At 39.5% G+C, this 12120-nt stretch overlaps 1 protein-coding gene across 1 annotated transcript in view; it reads right to left on the bottom strand.

Moving 5' to 3' along the window:
- The window catches only part of LOC307125855 (PDZ domain-containing protein 2-like), a 53107-nt gene that overhangs the window by 15648 nt on the left and 25339 nt on the right, over positions 1-12120 (bottom strand). The window contains exons 4-11 of the mRNA XM_079816037.1: positions 10026-10158; positions 9534-9704; positions 3492-3591; positions 3064-3212; positions 1384-1503; positions 1004-1118; positions 769-842; positions 358-574 (exon numbers count right to left, since the gene is read on the bottom strand). Coding sequence (XP_079672163.1) covers positions 358-574; positions 769-842; positions 1004-1118; positions 1384-1503; positions 3064-3212; positions 3492-3591; positions 9534-9704; positions 10026-10158 — 1079 coding nt within the window. The remainder of the gene's footprint in view (positions 1-357; positions 575-768; positions 843-1003; positions 1119-1383; positions 1504-3063; positions 3213-3491; positions 3592-9533; positions 9705-10025; positions 10159-12120) is intronic.

Here is a 12120-nt window from a genome sequence, read left to right as displayed (position 1 = left end):
GTCTTCAGTGTCACATGATCCTTCAGAAATCATTCTAATATGCTGATTTGCTGCTCAAGAAACATTTCTTATTATTATCAGAGTTGAAAACCATTGAGCTGCTTAATATTTCTGTGGAAACATGTTTTTTTTCCCTCAGGATTGTTTTAATGAATATAAAGTTCAAAAGAACTGCATTTATTTGAAATAGAAATCTTATGTAAATCTGTCATGTTTGATCAATTTAATGCTTCTTTGCTGAAAAAAGTCTTCCAAAAAAAGAATAAAACCCTCAAACTTACTGACCTCAAACTTTTGAAACTTTTAAAAGACCTGCAACTCGCAGCATTTGTTTTTATCAAAAAGAAATGATTGTACCTTTGTTTAACGTAACCTCCATGATAATACGATCTTTGGGACCAGGACCCCTACGAGAGTCCCCATCTTCAAAGCTAGTAGGGACTGGAGTCCCTCCACTGGCATTTGAGTTTGGAGAGCTGGATCTGCTGAGCAGTGTTGGCGTGGGACAGGGTGTAAGGCTGGGGCTTCTCAGACGGGTCCTCACCGTTAGGGTAACTACCCCCTTCTTCAGTTGCTGAAAAAAAGGGAAAACGCCATCCATTAATGCAGGATGAGATTAACACCTTAGAATTCCTAGGAATTTCCTTTTTCCAATGACGGTAAAAATAGTTCAAAGAAATGGGCTTGAGATGAACAGTCTGGAGCTAATTCTTCTCTGGGGATTCATGCACTGCTGCAGGTGTTTCTGAGGGGGACTGAGCAGTTTACCTTGAAGGTCTGAATGGCCTGCTGGTGCGTGAGGCCTTGGAGAGACTCTCCATTCACCTCCAATATCTCATCACCTGAAAGGTGGAGAAAGAAATGTTCACCAGCGAAAAACCTCAAGATAAAAGCCAAAGGCAATGAAAATCCTCATGCCATGTGGTTGAGTTCCAACTGCTTTGATGACAATTGTTTCAAGTGCATCAGAGCTACTGTTTCATGATCAGGAGTGTCCGTCTACCTTCTTTCAGTCTCCCGTCTGCTACAGCTGCTCCATTGGAGAAAATGGTCTTGACGAATATACCCATCCTCCCCCGGGCTGAATCCTGTCCGCCGACAATACTGAAGCCGAGACCCTAGACACATTCACAGACACATCTCTATGAGCCTGGATTTATAATAGTACAGGTGGTGATGTAGTATCTGGTATTTGAAATGGTCCTTGCACAGAGGTTTCATTGTCCACCTCTATATCCCATTCATTACAATTCAAATCAGAGAGTGAATCACCCCTAAATAAATAAAGACCAACAAGATCAAAGCAGTTTGTGTGTAAAATGGTATATATGTGAACGCTCATGGTGACAGCATGTATTGTCCTGGGTGCAGGGCCTGCCTCACCTTGCCCTGTCCTTTCATCAGGACAATGTTGGAGATTATGGATGGCTGTGCCAGTCGCCATGGAGACTCCACTTGAACAGTGCTCAGGGAACGAGCCGATTTCTTCACGATTTGATATTCCTGAAGAGGATGATAAAAGAGGTTATGAATAAACAATGAGATGATAAAAAAAAGCTTTAGTTTTATTGTGTTTAACTGTGAGAAAATAAGCAGCTATTGTCAGTCATTCGTTCCTGTGAAATTCTTTGTAAAGGTTTTTTTCTCACTTGTAAGTCACTTTGGATAAAAGCAACAGCAGCTAAGAGAAAGTAAATGTAAATGCTATTGTGCTAATGTTATTGTAAAGAAAAACACACAAACAAACCAACTGTTATGTTAAATATACTATCCACGTTATTCCTGACGAGCCTACTGCATTTCGAATTATGGGTGGCACTTCCAGTTTGGGGAACATCCATTCAAAATAATTTCAAAGCATAAGGTTGCCCTACAAATAAAGCTTATCCATTAGTTTGACTAAATGAGCTGTCATTTTTCCTTGATGTTTTATTTTCAGACATCATGAGAATAATGTATTGTCTGGTATTTTAACATAACATGTTATAACAAGAAAATCTATGGCAAGAGCTCTTTTCAGTTGCTGCATTCTTTTCCTCCTGCTTATCTTTTTTTAATTCTGCTGTAACAGTATGAAAAAGGACAACATATACTGCACATGTGTAGTCTTCTCGCCAGATTTAATTCACTATATATATCCCATTAATAATCATTTTGAAATAGCAATCATTAATTATCATTTAGAAATCACTTTGAAATAGTATCACGCAATGCTGAAGTTAATGAACATTTTTGATTAAGGCAACATATGTTGCATAATACATATATACGACTACAGTGAAATTTAACCCGTCTGTTATTGCTGTGGAAAGAATCGTGCTTTTGGGGTAATTTATGGTCTGTTGGAAGTACCTTGTTGATGCTTTTACACTTTTAAATGTCCTTTTAATGTTCAATGGTTGAAGAAAAATTATTATTGCCTTTATTATTATTATTATGAGCCTTTCACTGATTGTTTACAGCTTAACAGAAGTTACTCCCATAATTCGCGCAAAGCGCCATGGGGCGTAGGAATAAGGTGGATACTATATTTAGGCTCTCTGGAATACTTTATTCTGATTGGTCAAGAGAGGAATTCTGTGAATATTATACTTTTCAGTAATGATGCTAAATTGTATATTTGACCATCCTTTGTTTTTTCCCCCTCACATCATTTACGATATATTAAATATATTTAATGATGTTTTACAATATCTGATCATCCTGTTAGGGTTTATTTTGCTAATTTTTTTTGAAAAATAAACATGTACATTGTCTGCCAAGTACTAATATAACAAAAAAAAATGAAGCTCTGAGGTAAGGTTTAAACTATTCACACATCTTTCAATTCACTTTAGACACGCTTTGTAATTAGCACAGCTAAGGGAAACCTTCCACCCACATGTAAAGACTGGGTGAGCTGTATTTGAAGTGGCCATGCCACATCATACTTTTTGTTTTGGGCCATCGTAGAGCATGGAACTGGAACTATGTACCGTAGACTGTGAGACATACCAAGATTCCAAGATCAACAGTTTGAATAAGGCAATACATCAAAACGAATGAGCTGAATGCTGCAGCGACCTGTCGGATTCCAATTGTATCCAGCTGCTGTGGGAGGGAATGTTTGCGTCCTCCTCGCGCTGGCTTTTCTGCCACGTCACTTCCTGTGTCACCATTTTCAACGATAAGCTCATCATCTTCGCCAACAGACTCCAGACGGCTCCCTCCACCTGATCATAACGACATCAAGACATTAACTTGAAATACCACACACTTAATTCAGTCATTTATATTCACAGTGGGAGAAACTGATGTCTCTGCTGATTAACATAATTCATAAAAATCAAAGTGAACAATTTCACTACACCCTGATTTGGTACCCAGAATCTATCATAAAGAAATTAGAATTGGTGGATCCACCCTTGGCCATAATCCAATACAGTTTAATCTCATTACAAATTTTTCATGCTCAGCAGTTTCGAGACTTGAAACAACTGGACATGTATAACCTTGGGATCTGCTACGGAACTTCATCGGTGTGGGGCTTCGGCAACATCCCTTGGGACTCTCAATCCTGCCACGTTCCTCCAGTCTGTCAAGATCTGTTAACTGAAAGACAGGAGGCAGAAGGAATTAGGGAACATGCCTTGAATAGAGAGAGACAGAAGACATCAGACTGGCTATGAATGAGAAACATTGGAGAAAGCAAATGGAGTAAACATTCCTCTGTTTCCTGTGACATATCCTCACAAAATTGTAAGCCATAAACTTTTGATTGTCCATCACTGTGCAGGACTGCGGGGAATGTTGCACACTCATGCTGGTGAATGCTTTCTTATTTTCACAGAGGGAGATCAAATCTCGTGTGTGTGCCAATGTATTCAGGGTGCCAATGTTTTCAGGGAGACTTCCACGTGCCCTTTCTCAAATGATCCAGTATGAATCAATGAATGTGTTAATGAAACAACACAACTTTGCAAAACTAATTTCAATACATATTAAATGACTTTCATTTACCACCCATTTTTGATTTCTGCTTTTAGTTTAAAAGAAAACAAGCTTTCCTACACCATTAAACTTTCTATTCAAAAAATCCTGATTAAAACATTGGATCACGGTTTCCACAAAAACACTAAGTAGCTCAACTGTTTTCAACATTGATAATAATAATAAATCTTCTTGAGCATCCACTCAGCATATCAGAATGATTTCTGAAGGATCCTGTGACTGAAGACTTTGCTTTGTCATCACATGAATAAATGACATTTTAAAATATGAAAATAGAAAACGGTTATTTATATAACGGTAATAATATTTTAAAATATTACTGTTTTTACAGTACAGCCGTAATGCGTATAAGAGACTATTTTCTAAAGATCAAACGATTTTACAAACCCCAAACTTTTGAATGGTAGTGCACATTGATGTTTTGGCAGCCCAACATGTGCAAATGTAATAATTGATGCTATTTTTTTTAATTAGCATGAGACGAGTGTGTCTACCACTAATTGTGATAAATAAGGTGTTAGATTGACTTGACAAAGCACTTTGCAGTAGAAAATTATCGGTCAAATTCAAAAGGTTCTGCATGCTTAAATGATCACTAATAACTATAAACATAAAATGCAATTAAGTAATTAGGTTAATTAACTCCAATTATATAGTCAACTTTACATGTGCAGAAATCTTTGTTAGCTACGACTGCAGATATTTGGCCCAGGAAAAAATTCTGCATAACACTGATATAAGGTTAAATATTTTTAGTGCATTTATTTTTTTGCAATAGATTCTAATGGCATTTTGAAATCAGAAAACCTCTTGTGTTATTGCACCACTGTAATACTGCACCTCTTTGGCTGTTTTGGAAAACAAACAACAAAAAAAGTTTATCACACAGCTTCCGTGTCCTGAAACAAGTTTAAACAGCAACATGTAGGGGAAGAACCACTGCTCTCTTTTCAGGCATGTAGACAGGAAGCCCTTCCCTCCGTTGTCAGAAATGAGATCTGTCTCCTGCATGAACAAGCTAGGCTACGCTGTTGCAGGTGAGCCCGTGGGCTTCCTCAAACCCCACACCTCCGTGCCTCACAGGACTCAACGTGACAGTCACAGCTGCGTTCTTCTTCCAGATCCTTCCCTTGCCTATTTTGTTGAAAATGTATTTCCCTTTCCCTTTGTCTCATCAAAACCACTGAGCCTGACACTTCAGAACAGATCTGCAGACACACCCAACACTGTCAGCACTGGACACCCACTTAATAGCAACCGCTCATCGCCTTCTTCTGCTATGGCAGGAGGCTGAAAGGGAGTGTGAGAACAGTTTGGACAGGTGTTTGGATTTGGAATGGAAGACCGAAAATGGAAAATAAACATATGGCAAACTGAAAAATGAATTGGCCTAATTACACTCCCCATTTCATTTTCTACTTAATAACTTAATAATAGGGCTCTCACACCTTTAGACCAATGAATTTCCATGGCTTTGCCTTTTCCAGGCATTCATTATTATTGAATAAGGATTTTTAAAAACCTCAAGATTACACTCACAAAAAGCCCTTTCTAGCTGGTGAAATATTTAAAAAGCAGGCCATACTGAGGAGAAAATAATCTGCTGATCACTGATGCATTGTTGTTCTTGCATACTGCAACCAAGAGCTATAAGTAAAAGCCACACAATCCTGCAAAAGATGAGAAGTGTATTCAATTTATGGATATTCTATTCGATTTGTCAGCTGGTTACTGAATGTAAATGAGGCACTTTGTTATAAAAAAAAAAAAACAAGACAAAAAGTTTACATTTGTCATTTACTTCCCAAAAAAGCAACACGCAGTGACTACAACAACAAAGAAGTTTGTTTTAGTGCGGATGTTACAGTTTCTGTAATTTTCACAGAATTTCCCATGACTTTTCCAGGTCTGGAAATCACAAATTTTCTTCTACATTTTCTATTGTGATCACTGTAATACTAAATAGAAAACCACAATGTGTCACTTCGAAATTATAGGAACTATGAAAAATAACATCTGCAAAGAAAGTTATAAAAACAAACATAGCACATGACAGGAAGTCCTTCTGATAAGTACCAGGTCAATAAATCATGGGAAATTGAAACAAGAGCAAAGAACTATACTGTTTATTCCTCCTTCAGTCCCCATCACTCTCTAAGAGCTCCCACTCTGTCATTCATTAAAGACTAAAGCCTGGAGGGAAAGAACAGCTCACTAGACACTAGAGAACACAGGATGAGAGGAAGCTACAGGCTCCTTAAAACTCATCATGTCCCATAAGCCTTTATTTACAAGTGTTCATCTTTGCAATGGCGAAGGGAATCCTATTGATGTTTAACTAGGCTAAGATGGTCTTTGTCTAGCGACACAAAGATTCTCAGTAGGGCTGGGCGATATGGACAAAAAAAAAAAAAACACATTTTTTTTTTTGGATAAAAATATTTAATATCCTGCCCAATGTTGTCCAACAAACAATGTTCATATTAAAGGTGATGAAAAAAAAAAACTATGATTTTTAAAGCAGAAGTTACATTTACTAAACTAAAAATGAAAATAAATATAAACAAAAGCCCAGACTAAAAAACTGGTAAGAGGAACACACATCACTCATCTGAGCTTAGTAATTATATTAGCCTACATTTGATTATCCCATTACAATGGTCGCTTTACAGTTATTGCTATCATAAAAAATACACTTACTTGTAGGTTTCAAATTCTACATATGGCACTTTTAATGTTGATGTTTTATGTTTTATGCTGATGGTCGCTATCGTTGGCGCCCTTTGGCTGATGAAGGCAATTGCTGAGAGCTTAGCCTCAGCCATCAGCACCAGCAAACACCATCATGCACCAAAGAAGGCAGTCCCCTTCATCAAAGCTGGAGAGAAACCTCAGGGACGACCACAATTAACAACAGGTCTTCTCCACAAAGCCTCGCACTGGCAGTTGCAGGTCGACCTGGGAAAACAACTAAGGTTCCCTCAGCACATTGCAACAACAAATCTCCGCCCAGACATGATAGTTACCTCTGAGGTTGCAAAACATCTGATCATGCTGGAACTTACAGTGCCCTGGGAAGAGCGCATTGAGGAAGCAAATGAGAGGAAACGTGCTAAGTACCAGGAACTGGTGGAGGGGTGCAGGGAGAGAGGCTGGAAAACCTTCTATGAGCCTATAGAAGTCGGCTGTAGAGGCTTTGCAGGACGTTCACTGTGCAAAGTCCTCTGTCGTTTGGGCATGTCCCTCCACGTACCAGAACCTCCCAATCCCAGCAGAGTAGTTCCACAGCAGCGGATTAAGTGGCCCCCAGCCAGCAAACGGAGTGAGTGGCTGCAGTTTGACGAGGATGTGTCTAACATCATCCAAGCCACAGCCAAAGGAGATGCTGACAGCCGACTCCAAACAATGACTACCATCATCGGCAGCTATGCCTCAGAAAGATTTGGTCGGGTAGAGAAAGGAAAAACCAAGCCTACCCCCTACTCCATGAATCGCAGGGCTACCAAGATACATCACCTGCGTCAGGAGCTGCGTACCCTCAAGAAACAGCACAAGAAAGCTACTGATGAGGAGAAACAACCATTAGCAGAGTTGCAAAACATCCTGCGAAAGAAGCTGATGACCCTACGCAGAGCAGAGTGGCACCGGAGACGGGGGAGAGAGAGAGCAAGGAAGCGAGCAGCCTTTAACGCCAATCCCTTTGGCTTCACAAAACAACTGCTCGGGGACAAGCGCAGTGGTCGCCTTGAGTGCTCAACAGAGGAAGTAAATCGCTTCCTCCAGGACACAGTGAGCGATTCCCTGAGAGAGCAAGAGCTGGAGCCCAACAAAGTCCTCTGTCGTTTGGGCATTACAGGGGCGGCCAAGAAGAGGGCCATTCAATCCGCGAGCGAAGCCGCAGAGAAGGCCACAAGGTGGCTTTGGATTAAGAGGGCTGATCCGTGGACTGCTACTGGGACGCAAGTCGGGGCTTGATCAACCCCGGCTGGATCGCCTGGGCGAGGGTGTATGATGTTGCGAGACCCAAAACACCCAATGATCCCAGGACACATCACTGAGGATGTGTCCCAGAGCATCCATGAGATGTTTCTTGCATAGTTAGTCAGAATTATTGCGCCCCGTCTGTTTGCCGCACGTGTGCGCAGCAGTGCTCGTTCACTGAAGTCTGTGAAGTTTAGCAGAGTCTCGCTTGAATAAGGCTCGTCCACTCCTGACAGCAAAATGGAAATACTTGCATGACTTTCTAACATTTACAAATGGAGATTGTACCTGTGAAATGTAAGTTATGCACTGAGGAAAGCACCACCTTTCAAACGCATGAAACAGTAAAAGTATCTATCAGAGGATCTGACAGGCCAAGCCGCTTTAAATCTATACACATTAACTATAGCTATCTATCTGCCCATCTATTAATCCATTCATCCATCCATCCATCCATCCATCCATCTACCTATCTATCCACCAAGCCATGTACATTTAGTGCTATGGATGGAACTATATACAGTATCTTTTACTGTGTTGTTTGCTATTTTTAAGCCTAAACATTGTTACTATGAGTAAATTATTGATAGGCACTAGAATATCACAAAATAACATCTGTCAAAAGTTTTCTCTTCTACAGTAAAACAAATCCAAGATTTACTGCCCCAGATTCATGGCTATGTTCAGCAGGAGCCATGGAATGCTAATGTAATTAGACAGCAGGCGGGACGGTTGCGCTTTTTAATTATTTTTTTATCCTGAAAGCAAGAACGTGTATGCGGTATAGACGCAGTGGGGGGGGCGGTGGTGAATGACCCACTTTACTCTGCACCGCAGAACATCTCAACCAGAGCATCATGGGTGCTGCTCTCCAAAACAGCCGCACAAGAGTTTAATCCTAACACATTGAGTTGTCTGGTCCTGTCAGTGTGTCATTGAAATGGTTAATGGCCGGCATTAGCTGTGTTGTCATCACTGATCAACAATCCAGCGCAATGTCTCATTTTGTATGATTAAACATTAACGCTGTGTGGCATTAGTGATTTGATGCACGCCTGCTTGCGCAGAACAAATGAATAATTTGTTATCCGTGATGAAACAAACAAATGGCTGCTTGGTAAGCAGTGGCACTAATATTTTTCTGGCAAAACAACAGATAAAACCTCAGGAACATAAACGGGGAACTGGAACACAGATAAAAGCAGCAAACAGATAAAGCAACTGTGCTGTCCTTAAAAGGAAAAGCTGTATTTTAAATCACAACATGCTGCGGGTATTTCGATTTTCCTGAAAAATATTCTTATCAGACAAACCATGGAAGTGTGTTTCGCTTTTTATCAAACACATCAACAAGGCGGCAGTGAAAGTTTAACAGAGAAAAACTACACAAACTCACACTAACAAACAGATTATGATAAAGCATTGAACATTTATCCACAAAGCAAACTTAATCATAAACACTCTCTTCTACCAAAAAGAAAACAGTCTGTTCTAGGGGCAGCTGAGGCAGCGCCAGATGAAAGTGGCAGATAATCAGGCTGATAGGCGGCAAGCGTACGTACCAAGTCCTGGGTGGGCAGTGAAAGGCTGCTGGCCCTCACGTCCTCCATGTCCGGCTCCATATTCTCCTTCTCCTCTCCAGGGGAGGGAGAGGCGTCCGGACCAGAGCACGTGCTCACTAGGTCGGGCAAGCTGGTGGACGGGTACTTGTGGAAGTCCACTTCGAATTCATCCTGGGAAAGGAAGGAAGAGCAGCTGGAGAGAGCATGTTGTGTGTCGTTGAGCAGCCTGCGAGTATTTTTAACTTTATCTCAGAAAGCCGAGCCCATCAGTGCTTCACTCTTCAATTTTTTAGCTGCTACAAGCATCTGCCTGTGACATCTTTATGTACTTGAATGGCTGACACACTTTATATGAACACCACATCAAGAACAGCTTATGATTTTTGTCAGCTTATGACTTCCCTATACAGTAACACACACTTTTTATACAGTAGTATACATACATTAAAATGCAATAGTATGAGGCCGATTTGCTTGCAAACTCAAACTCACCCTGCTGGCCACCACCAGCTGCACGAGTCCAGCAGTGGAGCGCAGGATGGCTACAGCCTCCTGGTGTGAGAGTCCAACAAGGGAGTGACCGTTTATCATAAGTAACTCATCACCAGCCTTCAGACGCCCATCTCTGAAATAAAAAAAGCTGGATCAGGACATCCCCTTATATAAAAAACAGGCAGCATACACTCCTGATGTCACGTTGCAACTATTAAAGTGAAATGTTGATTGGATGTTAATGAAAGTTAATCAGGAATTGATTGGATCACTACAAGTGGTTTCTATATGACAGTAGCTTGCAAATAGTGTCAAGCAGAGACCATGACAACCTGTGATGATTCCTGATAAAAGGGCAGGGGATTTCAAACTGGGGTCTGTTGTTGTTGACTAAAACAATAATAAAAAAAAAATACTGAAATAAAGCTTAAATAAAATACAAATATTAAATGATAAGCAAACAAAAATGAACTGAAGCACTAAAATGACTAAAACAGAAGTAATAAATGAATTACAGATAAATATAATATAAAAAAAAATAATAATAAATAAAAAAAAGACAAAAGCCCATAATAAATTACTAAAAAATAAACTAAATATTAAAACTAGATATTAGTAGGTAAATTTTTTGGGGGGAAACACTGCTCTAATGAATCAATCAAAGGAATGCGTATTAAGAAAGTAAATACCTAAACATGTATTTGAAACAAGAGAATATAGAACATATTTCAAACTAATTTTATACTTAACATCGTGGGACGAGAGCAGGAATTATCTACTCTTGGAGCTTCAAAACTTTCTAAAATAATAACATCCAAATGGTCTATAAGGTGCAAATATCTAAATGATGCAATAGCCATCGTGTTCAAGAGTTGACATCCCCCAAATCAGAGTTAATTTTGTTGATGAATAATTCGTTTGTCAACAACAACAAAAAATTCACTGAAGAAAACAAGATGATAACTTAATAAAAAACAGTTTTTAAATGAGTTTTTTAAATATTGATTTAAACAACTATTGACATTTTCGACAACGAAAATGTTAGGGAGGGACATTTTGCGAAGAGATTTAGATGTGTTAGTAACATATAATTGCTGCATGTCTTATAAAATGTTTAAGAATGAGAAAAACAGACAAATGGATACATTTTACACTTGATGTCAAGGAAAACAAGACCATTTGTAAACCGTGTGGAGCAACATAAACTCCGGGAAAACACAAAGAAATGTACAATACAATACAATACATGCCTAGACAATAACAACTGCACAATGGCTCAGGACAGTTGAAGGAATCGATTGACAAAATATTTATCATGAATTTGCACGTGATTTGCCAATTTAAACATTAAAGCAACTATTCAAGCTCAATAAGGTAATGTTTTTCTGTGTGCACACATCCGAAGCACAGAAAGCTAACAGCGTATGATTGCTGAATTGAGTTTCCTTTCACTTCTTATTGCACTTAAAAACGACACATACACACACAAAAATATCAAACTGCAAGTTTGGTTTTGGCGAGTATTCATTTAAACACAGTTGGTTATGTCTTAAATGAAAGTAAACAGTTGGGAGAAAATCAGATGTGTAATAAACCTGATGCTGTCCCTAATTTTAAAGGTTCAATATGTAAAAAAAAATCTCAAAACCACAAGGCCAGTGTTACATATTTTGTTCAGTTGAGTACTATCAATATCCCAAATGTTTCCAACTATTTGTAAATCGTGAGAAATTGCTATTTTAACCAAGGAACCGGGACGTGTGAGAAAGTCGCCTGTCGATTGCGTCATATCTGTGTTACCCTCGGTTTTCGGTTTTATTTTGCAGAAACGCTTTACTCTCACTGCAGTGTGAACAAGTGTCATAGTAGCCACAGAGAGAATGCACAGAGTAACATCGTAACATAGTATTCAACACACTCAAATGAGTCTAATATGACAAACAGAGCAGCGTTACCGGAAAAGCGGAAGTGGCGACTATGCCATAATAACAGTCCCGCTGCTCGTGAGGCGTGTGTTCCTCTCTTCTTATTAACAATCGCTCCAGTGGCCTTGCTCAGCTTCCACAACACTCTGTCCTGCTCTGCTCATACTACA

Source organism: Gobio gobio (assembly GCF_949357685.1).
Source record: "Gobio gobio genome assembly, chromosome: 4".
In the NCBI taxonomy this organism is placed as follows: Eukaryota; Metazoa; Chordata; class Actinopteri; order Cypriniformes; family Gobionidae; genus Gobio; species Gobio gobio.
The sequence above is the reverse complement of the archived record's forward strand: the minus strand, read 5'-3'. Positions and strand labels throughout refer to the sequence as shown.